We start from the raw sequence: 18,693 nt of genomic DNA, 5'->3' as shown, positions 1-18,693 counted from the left end.
TTAGTTTTCGAGATCTGATGAAATCAGGAGCATTCCGATTGATTTCGTCCTAGGCAGTGGGAGGTGAGATTGGTCAAACGAAGTAACCCAAATGGAGTTCTATGTGTCACCATCTGCGGCTGGTTCCTAACTTGACATTGCACTGCTCTGCTGGGGGAGGTAAAGAAGGACAGAGCGTTCAACGGTATGCAATCATTCCGATATCACAACACGGATGGGGGCTGGGGTGGAGTGTTTGACTCACAGTTGTAGAATTGCGAGCTCCAAATCCGCACTGCCAATAGACGTAGCCTCTACTTGGTGGGAAGCAAATGGTGGTTGTCTTATTGATAAAGTGGTTTCTGCCACAGTAGCATGGAATTCCTACCACGCAGGCTCAGGTCAGCTCATGGAAATGAGTCCTGCACCAATGCTGGTTGTAACAAAGAACCACTGACTAGACTTGATTATGCAAAGCTGACTGGACCAACGGCAGTGTAAGACAGGCCACCTTTGACCCATGCCTTGACAACAGAAGGCCACGTGACCAAAGGACATCTCCATAGCTCTGAAATAAAAGGTAAAGATGCAGCCCTGCAATTGCTCGCTCATGCCGTTGCTGACGGAAGGGCCTCCGATAGAGGGAGCTCTAGAGAACCCCTTTGCAGGGCATTTGGCCTACTCTTCTACGCTGGTCAGACGTCTTGGGAGGTAGAAGTACCCACCCTTCAACTCGCCACATGTGACCTGCCGATTAACCAACAACCGTGGCGTTCCCATTTATACTGCTGAGTGGACAGGGGAGGTGGGATTTAATGTGACTGACAAAACACCTAAGGTGACATCCATTGCGGGAATCGGTCAGCAGGCCCGCTGCGTGTGGGAATAACAAGCTGAAATAAAATCTCTAAACGAGGACAAAACCCATCATAACCGAAAGCGTGGATCGGATTATTCATAACAAACTGACTTTTATTTTTTTGGTGGTAAAGACATCTCCACTGATGAGTCCCCACGACGCCCGAGCCACTGTGAAATTGACGTTCGTGGCTGCAACAGAAAAGGAAGCGTGCGTGCACGGGAACAGCAGAGCTTGGTTCCCCCTTCAACAACCCCCCTTACCCCCCCGTGGTTACGTTACACCCCCAGGCAAACTAAAACACGTAACGATGCAAGAGCTCGTCTCCGAACAGCTTCCACCGCCAACGCCAATTAAAAATCCAGGGCAGGGAGTTGTGCGAGGACACGCTCCCAGTGCCTCGATCGTTTTTGCACAGATTTGCTGCAAAAGCAATTTGTGCAAGAATGCTTTCACGCATCCCAGCGACGGCAGGAGAAACAGCCACCACATCACGGCGTTTTTTAAAAAATCCCAAATGTGACGCTTTCCGACGCGTTAATCGAAGGATGGCTGCACCTGCTCCAGAAATGTAGCGGCATCGGTTGACCGATTTCGTAGTCACGGTCAAGAGTTTCAAGGTGAGATCAGATCACAACGAGGATGGCCTGTAAATGAGCAGGACCTATTTAACGGTCCCTCTGTGACTTGCCAAGCTTTCTCCATGGATTTTTTTTTTACATATGCGACGGTCCTGTCATGTACACGCTTTCAACCTGCGCTTCATTGCCACACTTTTCTCTTATATATACACGCTGCTCAGTAATACGGCCTTAGCATGGAGTTAGGGAACTTGACGGTTTATCTCAACAAATTATTTCCCCCCCCAGAAGATACGTGTATTTTCATAATTACTGTGTACATCACGAAAGTCAGGTGACACTGCTCGCAGTTGAGCACTTGGCTCGCAGTTGGGGCAGGTTGCGAGTTTAAACCCTGGGCTGCTATTCGATGTGCGCTTCACACCCCTTGCTTGTGCCCTTCAGTGGCAGGTCCACCGCCTGTTTAGGCTCAATCCTGCCACGTGCCGTTCAACGGCAGCCAATGCCCGCTGACGAGGGGCTTGCCGTAAGTGGAGTGAGAGGTTTGGAGAGACGTGACGTATGAGTACTGCAATGTGGATGTTTTAGCAAGAAATGTTCGCGGCAAAGGAAGGTGGTCATTTGAAATATTTACTGTATTCTGGGTGATATCTGTAGCAAGGAAGGAAAATCACACATACGCATGGGCCCCGACACGATTGCCAACATGTGTTTGTCCTCGGAAGCACTGCATTTAATTGGCTACAATTAACTTACCTTTTGAGTTACAAAATGTTAACATCACATGGCACGGGGTGAAGTGTGGATGTCTCGAGATGACATCCCACATCATGACATCATGGGGAGGGGCTTGGTGTGTGAGGTCATAAACCTTGGCTGGAAAGGTTACTCGCTATCGATGCCTTCTTTTTGCCAAGCCGTGGGTAAATCTTTAATAAATCTGCCCGGTTTTCTAGAGGGTACATCCCTAATAGCAACACAACTTCAAACGAACATTTAATTTAGATTAGATCATTTGTGCGAGAGTTATCGTAACCATCACCCCAACACAGACACGTGGACAGAGCTAATTAATTAACCCTCTTAACGACTTAACCTGACTTGGGCAGTATTGCAAAATTGTCAGTTTCCGTAGGTAATAACCATTCAACTCTCTGGGTGGACATTCTTGACAGTGGCGAACGGGACGACTCTGTTGTTGCAGGTGATGTTGATGTTAGCGCGGCTGGTGATATTGACATGGCTGGTGATGTTGACGTTGGTGTGGCTGGTGATGTTGACGCTGCTCGGGATAGACGATGTTCACGTTGCGCACGAACCTTGTGCTTCTGCTCTCGCTCCTTGCCCACTCGTGCCATCAGCTGTCCCTTGCGGCGGTTGAGGGCGTCGACGAGCGCGTCGCATTGCGCCACGAGGCAGGCCTCCAGCTCCACGCCACTTTCCTGCCCCACAAAGACAAAGATCTCCCGTATAGCCGTAAAAGACTGTAGGGGCAAGTGCTGCGAGCGAGCACCTATGAAGGCTGGCACAGCACACGAGGGGGCGGGTGGCCAGCGCCACGCCCGACCGCCTTTGTCCGCCAAGCGGCGAAGTATACCCGCTGCACCAGCTGCTCCTTTGAGGCCGACTCGACCTAGGGGAGGCTCAGGACCGGTTTAAATTGTCGTCGCCGGTGTTGGCCATGAGCGGGAATCGAACCCGGGTCGCTGGGTTCGTAGTGCAGTGTGATAGCCGCTACACTACCACTCTCCACAAACACATGCACAGATGGACACGTGACCCCAGGAGTCTTGCAGTCCCAGTTGCCAAAGTGTTACGAATAGGGTTGCCATGTGTCCTGGTTATCCCCAGACCGTCCAGCAGTACAACCAGGAGAACGCACCGGAGAGATTTAAGGTGAAAACTGCCTCCCTTCTTAAAGAAGCAACGGGTCAGTGCTTATATTTGTTGGTGGCCATGAGGCTCTAGTGAAAATCCACATTTCCATATTGTGGGGGCCGAGAACATCCACATGAATATTCAACTGCGGCCCATTGAACACCAGCTACACAAGCGCAGTCCAAGTAGCCTTTTCTCCGCAGCCATATCTACAAGAGGGCATTTGCTTCCCCTCGCGGTGGTGCCGGTGGGGGGAGGCGATAAAGACACTGGAGGATGAGGGGAGGGGCACATTTAAAGCTCCATCAATCATTGCTCGTCACGGCTGTCCTCTCCAAGAACAGCTTGTGTGCAGGCGTACGTGCATGGGTATACGGCTGTCTAGTGTGTGTGTGCAGTGGTGCAGTGGTTTGTGCGCTCTGCTACAAACACTGGCGACCCAAGTTCAATTATCGCTCGCAACATCAGTGGCGAATATCTGAACAGATCCTGAGGCTTCGCCTAGGTCAACGCAACCTGAAATTAATAAATGAATACCTGGTGCAGTGTGTACAAATCAGCACTGGGGAGACATTTTAATGTTGTGAGATTAACACTGGTGGTGCTGCCCAAGCAGTAATGCATTTGGAGCGTTTGATTCACGTGACACTTTTATGAATTGGCTGCGTCGGGTGGAGGAGGCTTTATGACACACACATTTCTTTTACACGACCTAACCCAAAATAAACCAATTATGAATCATATTGGTGGGGAAAGGCTACGTAATACGAATTAAACAATGTGATGTGTATGACGCATTTACGTGAGCACAGCCCGACTTGTGAAATATCAAGTGGCCTTTCCTTTGCAGGCTTTGCAGAGTTCAGAAAATGCCTGTGCCGAACCGAAAGCACTCCCAGTTGGCTATCCAGTGGTATGAAAAATACGATAATTGGCACAACAGTGCCAAATCAACCAATTAATTTACAAAATATGTGTCACAAGTATGGGATGTGTGGGCTAACATCACAGCGTTATTATCGGAGCCCCTCTAACAGCACGCGACACAATCAGACGACACATTTGGCCCTACCACATTGGAAAGAACGGCGCTTATTGGAGCCTAGAGGGTGGGATGTTATACACACCCGTTTGTGATGTGTACTTGGGAAAAGTCATCAGTCTACGATTGCTGATTAGCCATGGCTGTAAGAGTAATAATCATCATTAAAAATAACAATCCATGATCTATCCACCGCTGGATGAAGGCGTCCCTAAGCAGTCTCTCACGTTTTTTGTGCTACAACAATCCACTTGGTTCCTGCACACACGCTGATTTCGTTCACTTGGGTGCGTTTCCTCCTTCAGCTGCCGCTCCATCATTAAGTCTACACCGTAGGGCATCATCCCTTCCCGGCGATGTGTCCTGCCCATGGCCACTTACATCGACATGATTGCTCTGCTTCGAGTTTTCTCTCCCATCCACGCGCTCGTCTCTCTTGTCCCTCGGTGTAGTTACAAGCGTGCACACTTCTCCATTCTAATTTTGCGCACTTCAAAGCTTCCGTTCCGTGCTCGATCTCAATGTCAGTGGTTCCCGATGCACGCATCGTAGCAGGCAACGTACAAAGCGACGAAATTAAGAAGTCACATAGAAGGGAAACAATAAAATAATAAAATATTTTTTATGCGTTGTGGCCGAAACGTCGTGAGAATTGTATCTTATTATGTTTTATTTTTATTATTTTATTATTTCCCTTCTACGTGACTTTACCGAAAGAACCAAGAATATGAATCCCTGCAGTCACAAAAGCTTTAAATCAGAAATAAAGGCGGTTGCTGGGATGTGAAGAGATTCGAGTGCTTTTGGAAAATGCAGCCAAAGAATCACAAGGAAGGCTCAAATGTGCATAGAGAATGAAGGCGTAGTAGAACACACGTTAATCCTGCGACTGGGGTTTGCAAAGTTGTCGGGTTATTTCATTGCGTGAGAGATTGCTTTCTTCACATGAACCTCTGTTAGGCCGATAAAGCGTGGAAATGAGATCAGGATGCTACGCTGCCATTCTCCAATACCCCCCCCTCCCCCCGCATACGCGGTCAGTGTCACCTTGTGCTTGTTTTTATATTACTCTGTAATTTACAATAGAAAATATGACGGTTATCTTAAATTAATCAGCTGGTTATCTGATTCATTGATTTGAAAAAAAAAATCATCTACGGCCCTTTGTCAATCCACTGCAGGAAGTAGGCCTCGCCATGCCCTGGCCAGTAATGGTGGTTGTTTCACCATACTTCACCACTCTTACGGGCTGAGATTTGTGAAGCTTGGGGTTGGGGGGCAGGAACAATTCAGTTACCATTCGCCACTGATATCAATCCACAGCTGGGAATTGAACCCAAGCGACCGGGTTCATAGCGCAGTGAGAAAACCACTGTGCTGCTGCTCCTCCAGGATTAATCTGATTACACACTGGATGAAGGGAGTTACAAACAAAAAATACAGAGCGATGGGATTCTGTCTCCAGAAATCTGATTACAGCCGCACGTTATTCGCAACACGTTACTCCCATAAACCGCGTGTCATGTAGATGAGAAATTCTTATGCTTCCCTTCTCCGCGAGTCAAAGTGAGTCTCCGCGACGGCTGAGTGACACCGGGTCAGCGCGTGTCTTCCACACGACGCCCAGGGGCCGATCGAGCTGAGGCCAATCCCATGGCACGCCACCCCCAGCCGGGTTCCCACGACCAGGCGGAGGGTGCGCGGCCACGATGCCACTGCTCGCAATCGCTTAGTCTCGTTGATTAGGTCACACAATAACCGTCGTAAATCACACTGTCAGGCCAATCAGTCCCATGCGAGGCAGCCACCGACTTGCACACAGTCGCTCGGCTAAATCCTGGGAGGTAGGGGTTAGAGTAGCAATGCGAGTTAAGCGCACGTTAGAGCACAGAGCCAGCACTGTTGTGATTACTCGGCCTGGTATCGAATCTCAGGTTTACTGCCCAAGATAAATTCAGGTCGCCGTTATTAGCGAGCCCAAGGACAGAGACGGTCACTGCATCGCGTGCTTTCGGATGCGCTTCTGCGGCCATCTGGAATGCTCTTCCTTCAGATATTTAGGAAGCCACTGGAGCTATGCAGCTTTAAATCTACATTGAAAGCTCATTATCTTTAGAAGTGCTTTGTGTTCAGTTTGTTGCCCTTCCCCCCCACACCTCCGATGAGCACGGTTGGCTACGTACGGTGCGAAAGAAGTTCACCATACACACGCACATACATGCATAGTTCTTCCGACTGAGCCATATGCTCCACACGGGCACCGCCCGTTTGGGTGGATTAATCACGCTTCGTCTCGCGTCCACATCCCTCCGCTCCCCCCAGTCAAGGTGTCCCCCACACCCCGGAGCTAACCTGAATCTGTGTGGCTGCGTTCTTCAGCTGCCCCAAGAACTCCTTGGCCTCCTTGGCTCGGTCCGATAGTCCAGTGAGGGCCTGGGAGAGCTGGCCCTGCACACAAATGGAGGCACACATGTGAACACCACTTGTCGTGATCCCAACAAAGCACATAAACAATCACAAACACGGCCACCAACAGTTCCAATTGATACAGCGTCTAAATGCAATCACATTTCAAATGAAGGTCAACACTACATTGCTTGGTTAAATCTGTCTTGTTTGTTCTGTTTTTATTTGTTCCGTATGCCGTGTATTGTCTGTACCGTTTGTATCGTTTGTATCATCTGCCTCGTGTGAATGCTTGTCTCAATTGTTCGGTCTCATTTGTAGCGTTACGTTTGCGTTGTTCGCATAGAGACACAAGGCCCCTCACGTTTACGCAGAATGGTGTAGGTGAAACTACTGTACACGTTTTGTTCACGTTCTATCTGGTGCAGAATTTAATTCCATCAGCTGTCCTGTGATTTGCAGGTGGCTACGTGAATTTGGGAGCTAATTTCCACATCACAGGGCTGAGCTGGCACGTTTGAAAACCACACCACACGATTAACCAAATTATCAAGTGTGGCAAGTTCATGGTCTCGCCGTGCTCACCGGTGACTTGCACACAAACAATTTAATTAAATTCCGTTTGATTGCAACACAAATCTTCCACAAGACGCGTGAGTGCACCTTGTAGTTTGGACACGAGGTCTGTTTTGAAAAAGACGCGGTTCGTGAGCTGCTTCCCACCAGCCCGTGCGGCCCTCAGTGAGTGACTCACGACCTGCAGCATCGATCGCCCTGAATCCGCCGTTTGTTATTCACCAGCAGCCGGTCCGGCACTGGGGACCGACCGCGTTCCTTTCCGCATGAGCCAGAACGGTGAAGTGGATCAGACCAGAGCATGTTTGGGGGGGGGGGGGGTAGCACCAACGGTGGTGGAGGACTGAACGTGGCAGTGCATCCAGTATTTTACAGAAACAAGGAAACACGTTTCCCAGAAGACCTGGGGTCTGCTTTGAGAAACATTTTCCAGAAGCAAGTTGCCTCAAGCCAATCGGAAGAGACTGTGTGTGGAACATGAGCCATCGATCATGTGACTATGCACCTGCTTCAGGCGCAGTTTTCCAGGTTGGGCTGCACGTTGAGCGTTTCTTCTCTAAAGCTTTTGCCGCGCACTGCCAAGGGCATCTTGAATTCAACTCCGACGTGATGGGGGTGAAGGAACAAATGCTCAACGTGCAGCCTAACCTGACAACCCACAGTTGGAATATGAGCGGCTGCAAAAAACCTACTCCTGTTAAATATATGCACGTGCTGCTTGTAAAAGTTTCCCGGCAATGCGTGCTGACAATTCTTGAAGAAACGTGTTTCTGGCGGAATGTTTCCCCATCTACGCTCGGCTTGGCACCACGTACACTCCACCCAATGTCTGGTGGAAAAACGCAACAAAATATACTCCCAAATGGGCCCAGGCATAAAAGGGGGCAGCAGTGGTGCAATCACATGATCCAGTCCGAGATGGAATCCATCCCTCATGAGCAGATCTGTCCCATATTGCCCTTATACAAATGCACTATTACAAAGATAAATACAAAGATCCCCCGTATTGCCTACATACTGCTGGTGCAAGTATTGTTAGCGAACGCAAGGGGACGGTGTGGCTAGTGCTGATGTTTACACGCCATGCCAAGTACTCGTTTCAGCGTGAGTCGAATTAGGAAGGCCCAGGAGCAGGTTAGACATCACAGGCCAATGTCCGGGAATCAAACCTAGGCGAATGGGCTCGTAGCGTAGCATGCTAACCACGACGCCACCATTCCACCCCGATAAGTAAACAAAGACACAACTAAAAGCGAAGATTAATTTCTAAGACCACAACAAGGGCGGCATACAATACAGCAAATGAGGTGCTGTCAAGGCGCCTACACAATGCAACAGTCACACAACGTACATGGTTCAATACAACACAACCCGGCGGTGCAACGTGCAAGGCCCATGTGACATCAGCTGGCTTGAATATGGAACTCGAGGTATCAAACATTTCCTGCGCAATTGCATCACCATAACTCTCCAGGGGATCTTTGTTGAAGTCTCAGAGGGGGGGGGGGGGGGGGGGCGGTTCTTTCCTGGCCCACAGAAAATCTGAACAATAAACCATCACTTTCTTTTTGCCTGGTGCAGTTAGCTTCCAGGCATATGGGACAACAACATTGGAAATAAAATGTATTTGCGGCAAAGACATATCTCAGCTGAGTATCAAATGAACACGTCAGACCGAGTATTTAAGTGAGAACATTGGCATGTAACTATGCCCCTCTAAAGACCATATGCCTCATTATCTTGGGCATCGGTGCCACATCTGTTAACATGAACATCAGTGCACAAATGGAAATGTACTTTGAAGAAAAGGTTTAGGGGTTTTAGGTCAGGATCAGTGTTCATTCGCATGCATGTGACAATGCCACTTAGGGTGTGCAATCCAATCAGTGTAAATAAAATTCAAGGTGTCTCCTTGTTCATATGAGCATTGGACAACAACTCATCTGCATTACCAGCCGTTGAGCCAGTGGTGGAAATTCCGCAGTCACATTATTATGTCCAGTCTCTGCACAGGATGACCTCTGCGACTTCTCGTCCAGTTGTGGATCTAAGGGGGAAGGATTGGGGAGGGGGGCATGAGGGTGTTTGCACCCCCTGCCCCTTGAGGCCATGAAATTTGTAGTGCATTGATATTTACGCTTTGAATGTTTTTATTTTACGAATGAAAGGCCCAATTAATGAAAGGCCAAATTTAAAAAAAAGGCTTGGCATTTTTGGACCGTCCTCCCCCCATTCCCCTTTGGGATCCACCTCTGCTTCCCATAAAGGGTATTCATTGTACTAGATAATGACAATGAGCTTCATCGATCCACAAATATGATTTTGAACCTGTGACCTGATCGTGAGACGGGTGCTATGCCAACTCTCTTATCAGCCAAACAGATCAGTGTCATCAGTTAGACATCACAGGCCAATGTTGACTATAGATATTGTATACAACCAGACGCATAGACCTCTGGCTCTAATAAATATACATTTAACAAATACAATCGGGTTACAGTTTGGGCTGGAGCTCCGGTTAGGACTAGGTCTGAGTCTTTCGTTATTAATGCTCGCATCATTGCAGTGCGCCTCATCTTCGCGTTACTGTGTGTATCACGTTTTGCATCACTGCGGCCTCATCTTTGGCATGAAGGAGTGCTCGGCTGGAGGGACAGGGGACGATGGGGGTGGAATTAACAAACAAAAAACTGTTGGGAGGAGGGAGGGAGAGAGGAAGGTGGGGGAGGGAGGGTTGAACGAGGCTAGAAAACGGGGTGTGGCTACATCTCATCCCATTCTTTCGCTCCTCCATCCCTGGCTCAGTTGCCCCGGAAACCGTTGCCATGGAGGTCATTTATTACTCTACTGAGGGTTACCATTGCTGCGCGTTACCGCGGCGCGTGCTGCTGCCGAGGCCATTTTCAGGCGACCGAATTCAGGTAAAAGGACCGCTGCTTTCATCAGCCAAAAGCCACCACCACCGCCGACACACACGCAATCTTTCTCCCTCATAATCGCCCTTGTGCTCACCCTACGATGCGACAATCACGCCAAAAGTGTCTCACTGCCCAAATGGGCAAGGGGCAGTGCTCACCTCCATTGGCAGCCCTGAGCCAATGGTGTAAATGTCACATTCCCACGACAGAGATGAGTCAGTCTCTTTATAGGACAAGCACTGCGGACTCACGACCATCCAGTTGTGCGTCAAGCCCTTTCCCAGAGTGACACGTGACCAAATCCCTCTGCGCCTGGCGGTGTGCAGGGCAGGGATAGGCGGGGAGGGCTGTCTGGAAAGTGCTCCACTGGCATGCGTGACGTTTCGACTCTCCCCTTTATTGAAAATCCACCAACCATGTACATTAATTGCTTTTCAAATGGGGCCCTAAGCCAGGGGAGGTCTTTATGTAGAGAGGGCCCACAGCAGGAAATCATGCCCCCCCCCCTTTCCTCAAGCCACATTTTCACTATTTTCATCATTTCAGCACTTCGGCCCAATTTTATAATTGATTACATAATTGTACGTGAGAGGTTTGATTTAATTGAGTCCCTTGAGCAAGCTGAAAGATCTGTTCAAATGCCACTGGATACCAAATTGCTCACAGTAATAAAGGCAATGAATGCCTCTCTGCTCATACAAGCAATGGAATGGCACTCATCAAGGCTGCCACAGCACCGAGTGGCATTTCCTCTACGGGCCAGACCTTACAGAAGATAATGAATTCGCTCCAAACCAGACCAAAAGACACTCGTAAACATTTATTTGAGAATTCCAAAAGTCAATGCATTTAATTTCTTCTTTTTTCCTTTCCAGCAATAAAACCTATTCTTATTATGTATGCAGTATGTCATTGCCTGGCATAATGATTAACAAAACCAAAGAAATATGAAAAGTCGGCCAATACAGAAGTGCAGCTTTCTGGATCATTCACGCTCTACCCTCTGCCCCTTGCACCCTATTGCGATTCACAAAATAAGAATGTTAAGATAATAATGAAATAACAACACCATTATGGGGATTACTTGACACAAGCAAGCTGAAACATAACCCCTTTATTTACACCGGACAGATCCAATAATACGTTACGTCTATCCTTTTTTTTTTCAGGGTACGTGAAACTCTGCAACCACAGAAATTAAGGAAAATTACTCAATTGTGTTTTTTCCACGAGCAATGTGGCGTGAAATTGTGTGCGTTAACACTCAGAATCGGAGATTTAATTGACCGGGCGTGAACGGCGCTGCGGTTAGAGTGATCAACTCATTCCTTCTCAAAGTTCAAATCCTGGTCAAGGGTCGACTCATCCACGAAAGTCAATTAAACATAAAAAGCATTTTGTGGAAAGTCAACGACAGAGGTTGTTCCAGGGGTGACCTCACCCTCACCGCACGAATGTGGAATTTCCACCTCTTCCTCAGGGAAATCAACCGATATGAGCGACGCCTCATTGCTCATTCGAGCACAGAGACGCTGGCTGCATTTGCACAGTCATCAGAAACCAGCCAGAGCCGCAGCGGGACCACTATGGGTCACGCCCTGAACAGCTCCTTCTTATCCCATTGCTTTGGCTCAAGGGTTCAGCTCCCCCCCCTCCACTTAACTCCTCTCACATCCCGCCTCTCCCTTCTTCAAGAAAAAAGCTTAACGCATGATTTGGTTTCCTTACTCCCACCCAAGGCGAATGTCTACACTTGCGTAATTTTTTTGCCGAACCCTAAAAAAAGTCACGCACAACCCTACAGTTGACCTAAGCCAGAGACGACATTGAAGGCGTGCGTCTCTGTGATGTCACAACTCGTTCCAAGGACGGTTCTGACTAAAAGCGCAAAGCCCACTTGGAAAAGCGAGCTATGCGGCCCGGAAAATGTGAGCCACCTGACCTGGTTACACCTCAATTGGAAGGCTGCCGTGGGTATCCAAGCCAAGCCCTCTGGCACAGTTCACGAAACCAGACGAGCCCCATTTGAATTTGTCGTGGGAACGTGGCAACTATGGGTTATTTTCACATTATTGTCCGACTTTCGACAAAGATGTGCAGATGTCTCCTTTCCTAACCACGACGCCACAAACCCACTACATCAGAGAACCCGTTACTCATCATGGGTGACTGCCATGGTTCATTGCCCTGAACCTTAAGACTTGCCAGCTCATTGCTCTGATCACTGAGCCATCCATTCAGCGACAGTCCCTGACAATTCATGTAAAGGACCATCTTCCCAAACAAAACATACCCTGACTCGTTCCCCTGCAACGCAGTTCTCTCTCTCTCTATAACTCGCAATGAACATATGCATTCAGTTTGTTTCAGCGTAAGGCAATGCTGGCCCCCAGGGATCTTTCCAATCATAATTTACTCCACCAGCCCCCAGCACACAATCACGCTCTCCAAATTAAAAGCCTTTCATCTAAGTAGGTGCCTCAGGAGGGTCATAATAATGGCTCTGCCATAGCATCAAACAAGCATTACTGAGATCGCGGATTCAAACACAGGTGACCACCAGAGATTAAATCAGATTACCATGTGTACTCTGTTTAATGGGCTCAGCCTGCCCACGAATGTGAACCAAAACTCCCACCACACAAATGAGGCTTTTCACCTTCGTTTTGCCTCACCTTGATCTCAGGAGTACAATGTAAACTGCTGTGAGCATTCCAGACTGGAGTTCGGAGACTCGGGTTGGGTCGGAGAAGTTTGTTGCAGTAACACCAGAAGTAGTTCAGTCATGCCACCTTCAATGCCATTCAGCGACATGTCATGTGACCCAGGAACATGTGACCAGAGGAGTTATGTAACAATATCTATTTGCCTCAGGAGTCCATAAAAGTGAAAGCCCAAAGTCAAAATTGCTTGCTGCATTTACGAGCAATGGGGGCCAGTGATCATATTGGTCGGTGGCCATTAGTCAGGAGTGGAAATTCCACATTGCCATGGTGGGGGCCAATTTCTCCATCGTATGCGTTCCGTTTCTTTCTCACAAAGTGGCACCAATAGCAATTGGTGTGTGTGTGTGTCTATATATAGTGGGGAGCGGTGGCACAGTGGTTAGTGCAATGCACTACGAACCCGGCGACCCGAGTTCGATTGCCACTCACGTCGAACACCAGTGATGATTATCTGAACCGGTCCTGGACCTCCCCTAGGTAAACTCAGCCTTGAATGTGTACCCTGGTGCTGTGTGCAAACATCGCCATTGGTGAGACAAAGGCGGCCGGGCGTGGTGTTCGCCACCCACCCCATCGTGTGCCGTGCCGGCCTTCATAGGTGCTCGCTAACAGCACTTGCCCCTGCAGTCTGTTAAGGCTGAGGGGGATCTTTGCCTTTGTATATATTATGAACACTACTACACACTCTAGTACAGCCTTCTAAAGACCGTTTCTCAACATAACATTTAATCACTCAACCAATTCTAAACGCTGCTTGCCTTGGGGCAACTGCCTATTTAGTTGCTTAATTGGGAACTGGGGGTCAAGGGTCACGACTGGAGACCGATGGCTGGAATCATAATGGCCATGAGGCTGTGCTTCCGTGTGGCTGATGTGCACACAGCTGCAGTTGAACAGTTAATTTCTAAATATAGTTTAAATACAGTACGCATTTATTTTATACGGAAACGTCTCACCTATTTTCAAAATTCTCTTTCCGCTTTGTGGTGTTCGGCCAATACTTTATAGAGGAGTGCTTTTTTGTGCGGAAACAAACTGCAGATCCTGGATAAAAACCGTGCATGCGAGCCAACGGCGCTCAAAAGTCCATGCACGAGGGTCGTGGACGTACTTGCTGGACTGCAGTCTCCTCCTCACTGCACCGGCTAAAATGTACGTTCTTCTGCCGAAGCAACGTGCTGTCCTGACTAAAGCGCAATATTGGTTCCAGTCGTCTATGCTGATATTTGCGCACAGCACTGGCCACTCATGGTTCACCCGCGGAAGCGATTGACATTCCATTGTGGCAATAGTCAAGATTCGAATTCTGCCGTTTTCAGGATTTTCTCTCTTTCTGTTTTCACGCGACGCACGGACGAGGGAGTGCTCACGCGAAACCGGCGAGGGAGCAGATGAATGGATCGGCATGCGAAAGTCGGAGGTTTCATCAGCGCAGGTTCTCCACTGAAGGGGCCTTTAATTGAAAAGCAAAACAGATGCCCGAGAAAAACATTCCTCGTGAGACCACGGTGCGGCTACACTGCCATACTGTACATCGCCACAAGATTGCAATTAATCAATTAGCACCCTTGCAAGCCACTTGTGCAGGTGCTAGATTGCTCGTTGTATCGCAAGACCGTGAGACACGGCAAAGGCATAGGAACGGATCTCATCTGGTAGTGGATGAAGCAAAGCCAATGGCGATGAGGATGTTCATGCTGGGTCCAGCAGTAAAAGCCAAGGGCGATCTTTGTCCATTCTCACAGCGAGGAGCTGTCACATTCAAAACCGATGCCTCTCTCTGCCACCATATGGGTGAGATCATCTAAGAAAAAAAAACTATCACCAGTACCAGTGATATTGATATTTCAATAAAGTTACCCGCTGCAGTGTGGGAGGCAAAGGTGGCCGCCCGTGGTTCCGACCATTGCCGGCTCTAATAGGTGCTCACGAACAGCACTTTCCCGACAGCCTCATGGTCGACTTCATTTCATGCGACCCGCGGCCACGCACGGTCGGCCACTTTGGAAGCGGCCCTTTCACGAGCGTTTCTGAGCCGAGCATTGGAGCAGCACTCACCGGGTACCAGAGGGCAATATTATCGAGCCGGAAACATTGCATCTCTCATTTTAGCCCCACGCTCTCGGCCCTATTTATTTTTCCTGTCATTATTGAACAGGACTAACGTGCGTGACGATGCGTGGCCCGCGAAAGATAAGCAAACGTCCAGTTCAGCCCTCGGTAAGGTTAAAGGGAGGAGCACGTGTGTGTGCGATCGCGCGTGCGCGTGTGCATTCGTGCGCGAGTGCATTCATGCGTACGTGAGCGCGTGCGTTTGTTGCGTGCGTGCATCCGTGCAAACTCGCCCTGCTCCTCCTCCTCCTCACCTTGTGCAGCTTGCACATGGCCCCGAGGGCGCGCACCTCGTGGCGTGCGTGCTTGCCCTCCTCCAGGCACTGGTAGCACACGGGCGCGCGGCACGGCACGCAGTACATGGAGTGGCTCTCCAGCTCGTGCTCCGCGCACGTGGCCGGGCGCCGCGCGGCCGGCGGCCCCAGCGCTCCCAGCCCCAGCAGCCCGGCGCCGACCGCGGCCCGGGCGGCCGCCCCCAGCAGGGGCTGCTGAACCCCGGCCGACTGGGGCTCGGCTTGCGTGGTGGACGACGCCGACGCCGCCGCCGCCGCCGCCGCCGGCAACGATGCGGACGAAGCCGACGCATCGTTCGCAGCCGGTACCGCCGCCGACGCCGACGTGGACGATGCCGACGCGCGCGCCTGCAGCACCAGCGCCGGCGGCAGCAGCCGGTGCTTGGCCAGGGGGCCCCGGGCCGGGTGGCAGCGGCTGCGGCACGCGTCGCAGTAGAGCACGTCGCACTGCTCGCAGAGCACGCTGGCGGGCCGCGCGGGGCTGCGCTCGCACATCTGGCACTGCAGGGCGCGCGCCCGGCCGCGCTGCGCGACGCGGTCGCACACCGCTTCCAGCACGCGGTTACGGGGCAGGGCCCGCAGCCCGCGCTCGTCCAGCAGCAGGCTGCGGTGGCACTGCGGGCACGTCAGGCACGAGTTGCGGTGCCGCTGCTGGACCGCGGTCGCCTGCTGCTGCTGCTGTTGCTGCTGCTGCTGCTGTTGCAGCAACTGCTGCTGCTGCTGCTTCTGTTGGAGGATGTGGTGCTGCTGCAGCAGCTGTGCGTGCATGAGGGCGTGCTGCGGGTGCAACTGGCTGTGGTGCTGGTAGGAGGGAAGCGGGGGCCGCGGCGCCGCGCTCGGCACGGGGGTCGGCGGGAACACTCGCACCCCGTTCGGGGACAGCTTCGGCAGGACGGCCACCGCCGACGACAGCGAGGAGGAGGAGGACGCGGAGGAGGAGGAGGACGACGCTGCGGAGGAGGAGGATGGCGTGGTGGCCATCGGCGCGTTCGGCGTGCCGGGGCTGGTCAGGTAGCCCCCGAACGAGCCGTAGCCGCTGTCCGCCTCGCTGTGGAGACTCATCTTGTCCAGCTCCAGGTAGTCGTAGTCCGAGCCCGAGGGGGACACGCGAGGAGCCACCGCGCCGTTTGCCACCACGTGCTGGAGTTGCGACGCGCTCCCCGCGCCCGCCGCTGCTGCCGCCGCCGCTGGTGCTTGAGATGTTCCTGGCACCGGTGCTACCGGCTGCTGCTGCTGCTGCTGCTGGTGCTGTGCTGGTAGTTCCCCATCGGGCGTCTGCACGAGGATGTTGCGAGCGCACGCCAGGCACAGGTTGTGCGAGCAGGGCAGCAGCACGGGGTCCCGGTACATGGCCCCGCACACCGGACACTTGAGCTCATCCTCCATGTCTTCCATGGGAGATGAGGAGCGGGGGCCGCGACGGGCGGGGGTGGGGCTCAGCGTGCTGGCGGAGGGGACGGGGGATGAACGACAAGAAAAATTTCACATCATTCGTGATCGATCAAGAGGGGCACCACGATGGCGAGATGTTAAATACCTTGCCTGCAGGAGGTCGTGGGTTCGATTCCGACACCTGACGCCTGCTGTATATTTGCGTGTCTCTCTCCCCGTGGTTGCGTGGATTTTTCTCCGGGTCCTCCGGTTTTCCCCTCCACATTAAGAAACACGCGTTTAGACTTTTTGGCTGCGATAAATGTCCACGCGATAAGCCACGTTCGTTTGAGCTCACCACGTGGCCGGGTCCCTTCTGTACAAGAGCTGCCTGGGTGGCTGGCACGCGGCGACGTCACTGAGGCCACATCTGCGTGATGTCGTGACCCGGATCATCGTTAAGCCAGATCCGTGCGTGCTGGCGTCACCCCCCCCCCCCCATCCTCTCGTCCCAGTTAAACAGGTAAAGGTTAAAGGAGCCCGGGAATTGCTTCAGAATCTGTTCTTTTTTTTTGAGACCGGAGGAATCCGATGAGCTACGAAGCTCTTTCTTCACAGAAGTCAAGTAAGGGGGGGTGGAGGGGTCAGAAGGTCACCGCGAACAAAACGATGCAAAAAATGACGACGACACCGCGCGACTGCTGATGCTGCCGACGGACGAGCCTCCCACTAGAGGGAGCCCTAGAGGGTGTCTGTTGTCGAGCCGCCCACGGATGACCAGACGTCGTGAACGGCGTGGACGCGTCCACAGGGGAGAGGGAATGGAACCGGCGTGGCTCTGGATTGCTGGTCCGGTTTAAAAAGTGGAATCCATTGCACTAAGGAACCTATACGATACATCGCTATATATGTGTACAGTATGTCCACAAGCACAGTTCGCATATCACGTTCATAACTGGCATTTTTAAAAACATTATTAACACCGCTTTATATAACAGGCGTGGGGATGTGGTGCTGTGGTTGGTGCGCTAAGCTTACCAGTTACCGATTCTCAGTTCGATTTCAGGACACGGTGAACATCCGTGGTGAGTGATATCTGAACTGGCTGGGCCCGTTCAGATATCAATCCTCCACCATTGACCAACCAGACCGGTGAAGAATGAGTAAGCAGACCATTACAGAGTATATCGTTCACATGAAAAAAATAATTGAACACTTCCGATCAACCACACCGCCTTCTGGGTATGCCGTAATGTAAGCGACGCCGGTTCGACTTAGGGGCGTCCATAAATGACGTCACGCGATTTTGAACGTTTTTCGACCCCCCCCCCCCTCGTCACGCGGCGTCACAAAAAGTCATACCCCCCCCCCCTCAAATATGAAATCACAAAGCTTTGCCCCCCCCCCCAAAAATAAAACATGCTTCGAATCGCTTAAAACTATTGTTATTTTAGTGCGTATTTAATGTGGCGCTGCACTCTGATGTTGTAGGAGAAAACATTTATTAAACGTATATTAATTAAGTAGAACGTGTTGTCTATATTTATTTAAAGTTGCACATTTTGATGTGACGTCACATTTCTCAAACCCTCCCCCCCCTCGTCACACATCGTCACAAATGTCTAGGTGCGTGACGTCATTTATGGACGGCCCCTTAAGCAAACCCTGAACCGGTTCTGACGTGTGGAGGGACAGATATGTGAAGGAAATATATTCTCTGTTTGTTCATTTTATTCCATATATTCTCCACAACAACGCGATTGATTAGATTTAAATATTGTCTAAACAGCCACTAATGGCCCGATATGGGGTGAAACGGATCTGCATCCAGAATGGGATGTAAATACGGAAACATGTATTATCTAAATATTACATACAGTATTCGTGTATATGATTCAGGTGATGACACTTAATCCGTGCAGGGAACAAGGGGAGGTAGCAAGAAGGCAGCA

The 18,693-nt window shown here is 50.8% G+C and overlaps 1 protein-coding gene across 1 annotated transcript in view; it reads right to left on the bottom strand.

Moving 5' to 3' along the window:
• LOC133347242 (E3 ubiquitin-protein ligase TRIM9-like) overlaps positions 1-18,693 on the bottom strand; it is a 64,797-nt gene that overhangs the window by 43,452 nt on the left and 2,652 nt on the right. The window contains exons 2-5 of the mRNA XM_061559350.1: positions 15,700-16,814; positions 15,332-15,492; positions 6,692-6,787; positions 2,739-2,861 (exon numbers count right to left, since the gene is read on the bottom strand). Coding sequence (XP_061415334.1) covers positions 2,739-2,861; positions 6,692-6,787; positions 15,332-15,492; positions 15,700-16,765 — 1,446 coding nt within the window. The 5' untranslated portion in view covers positions 16,766-16,814. The remainder of the gene's footprint in view (positions 1-2,738; positions 2,862-6,691; positions 6,788-15,331; positions 15,493-15,699; positions 16,815-18,693) is intronic.

This window comes from Lethenteron reissneri, chromosome 25 (genome assembly GCF_015708825.2).
Source record: "Lethenteron reissneri isolate LAM-NWPU_2019-01 chromosome 25, ASM1570882v1, whole genome shotgun sequence".
NCBI lineage: Eukaryota > Metazoa > Chordata > Hyperoartia > Petromyzontiformes > Petromyzontidae > Lethenteron > Lethenteron reissneri.
The sequence above is the reverse complement of the archived record's forward strand: the minus strand, read 5'-3'. Positions and strand labels throughout refer to the sequence as shown.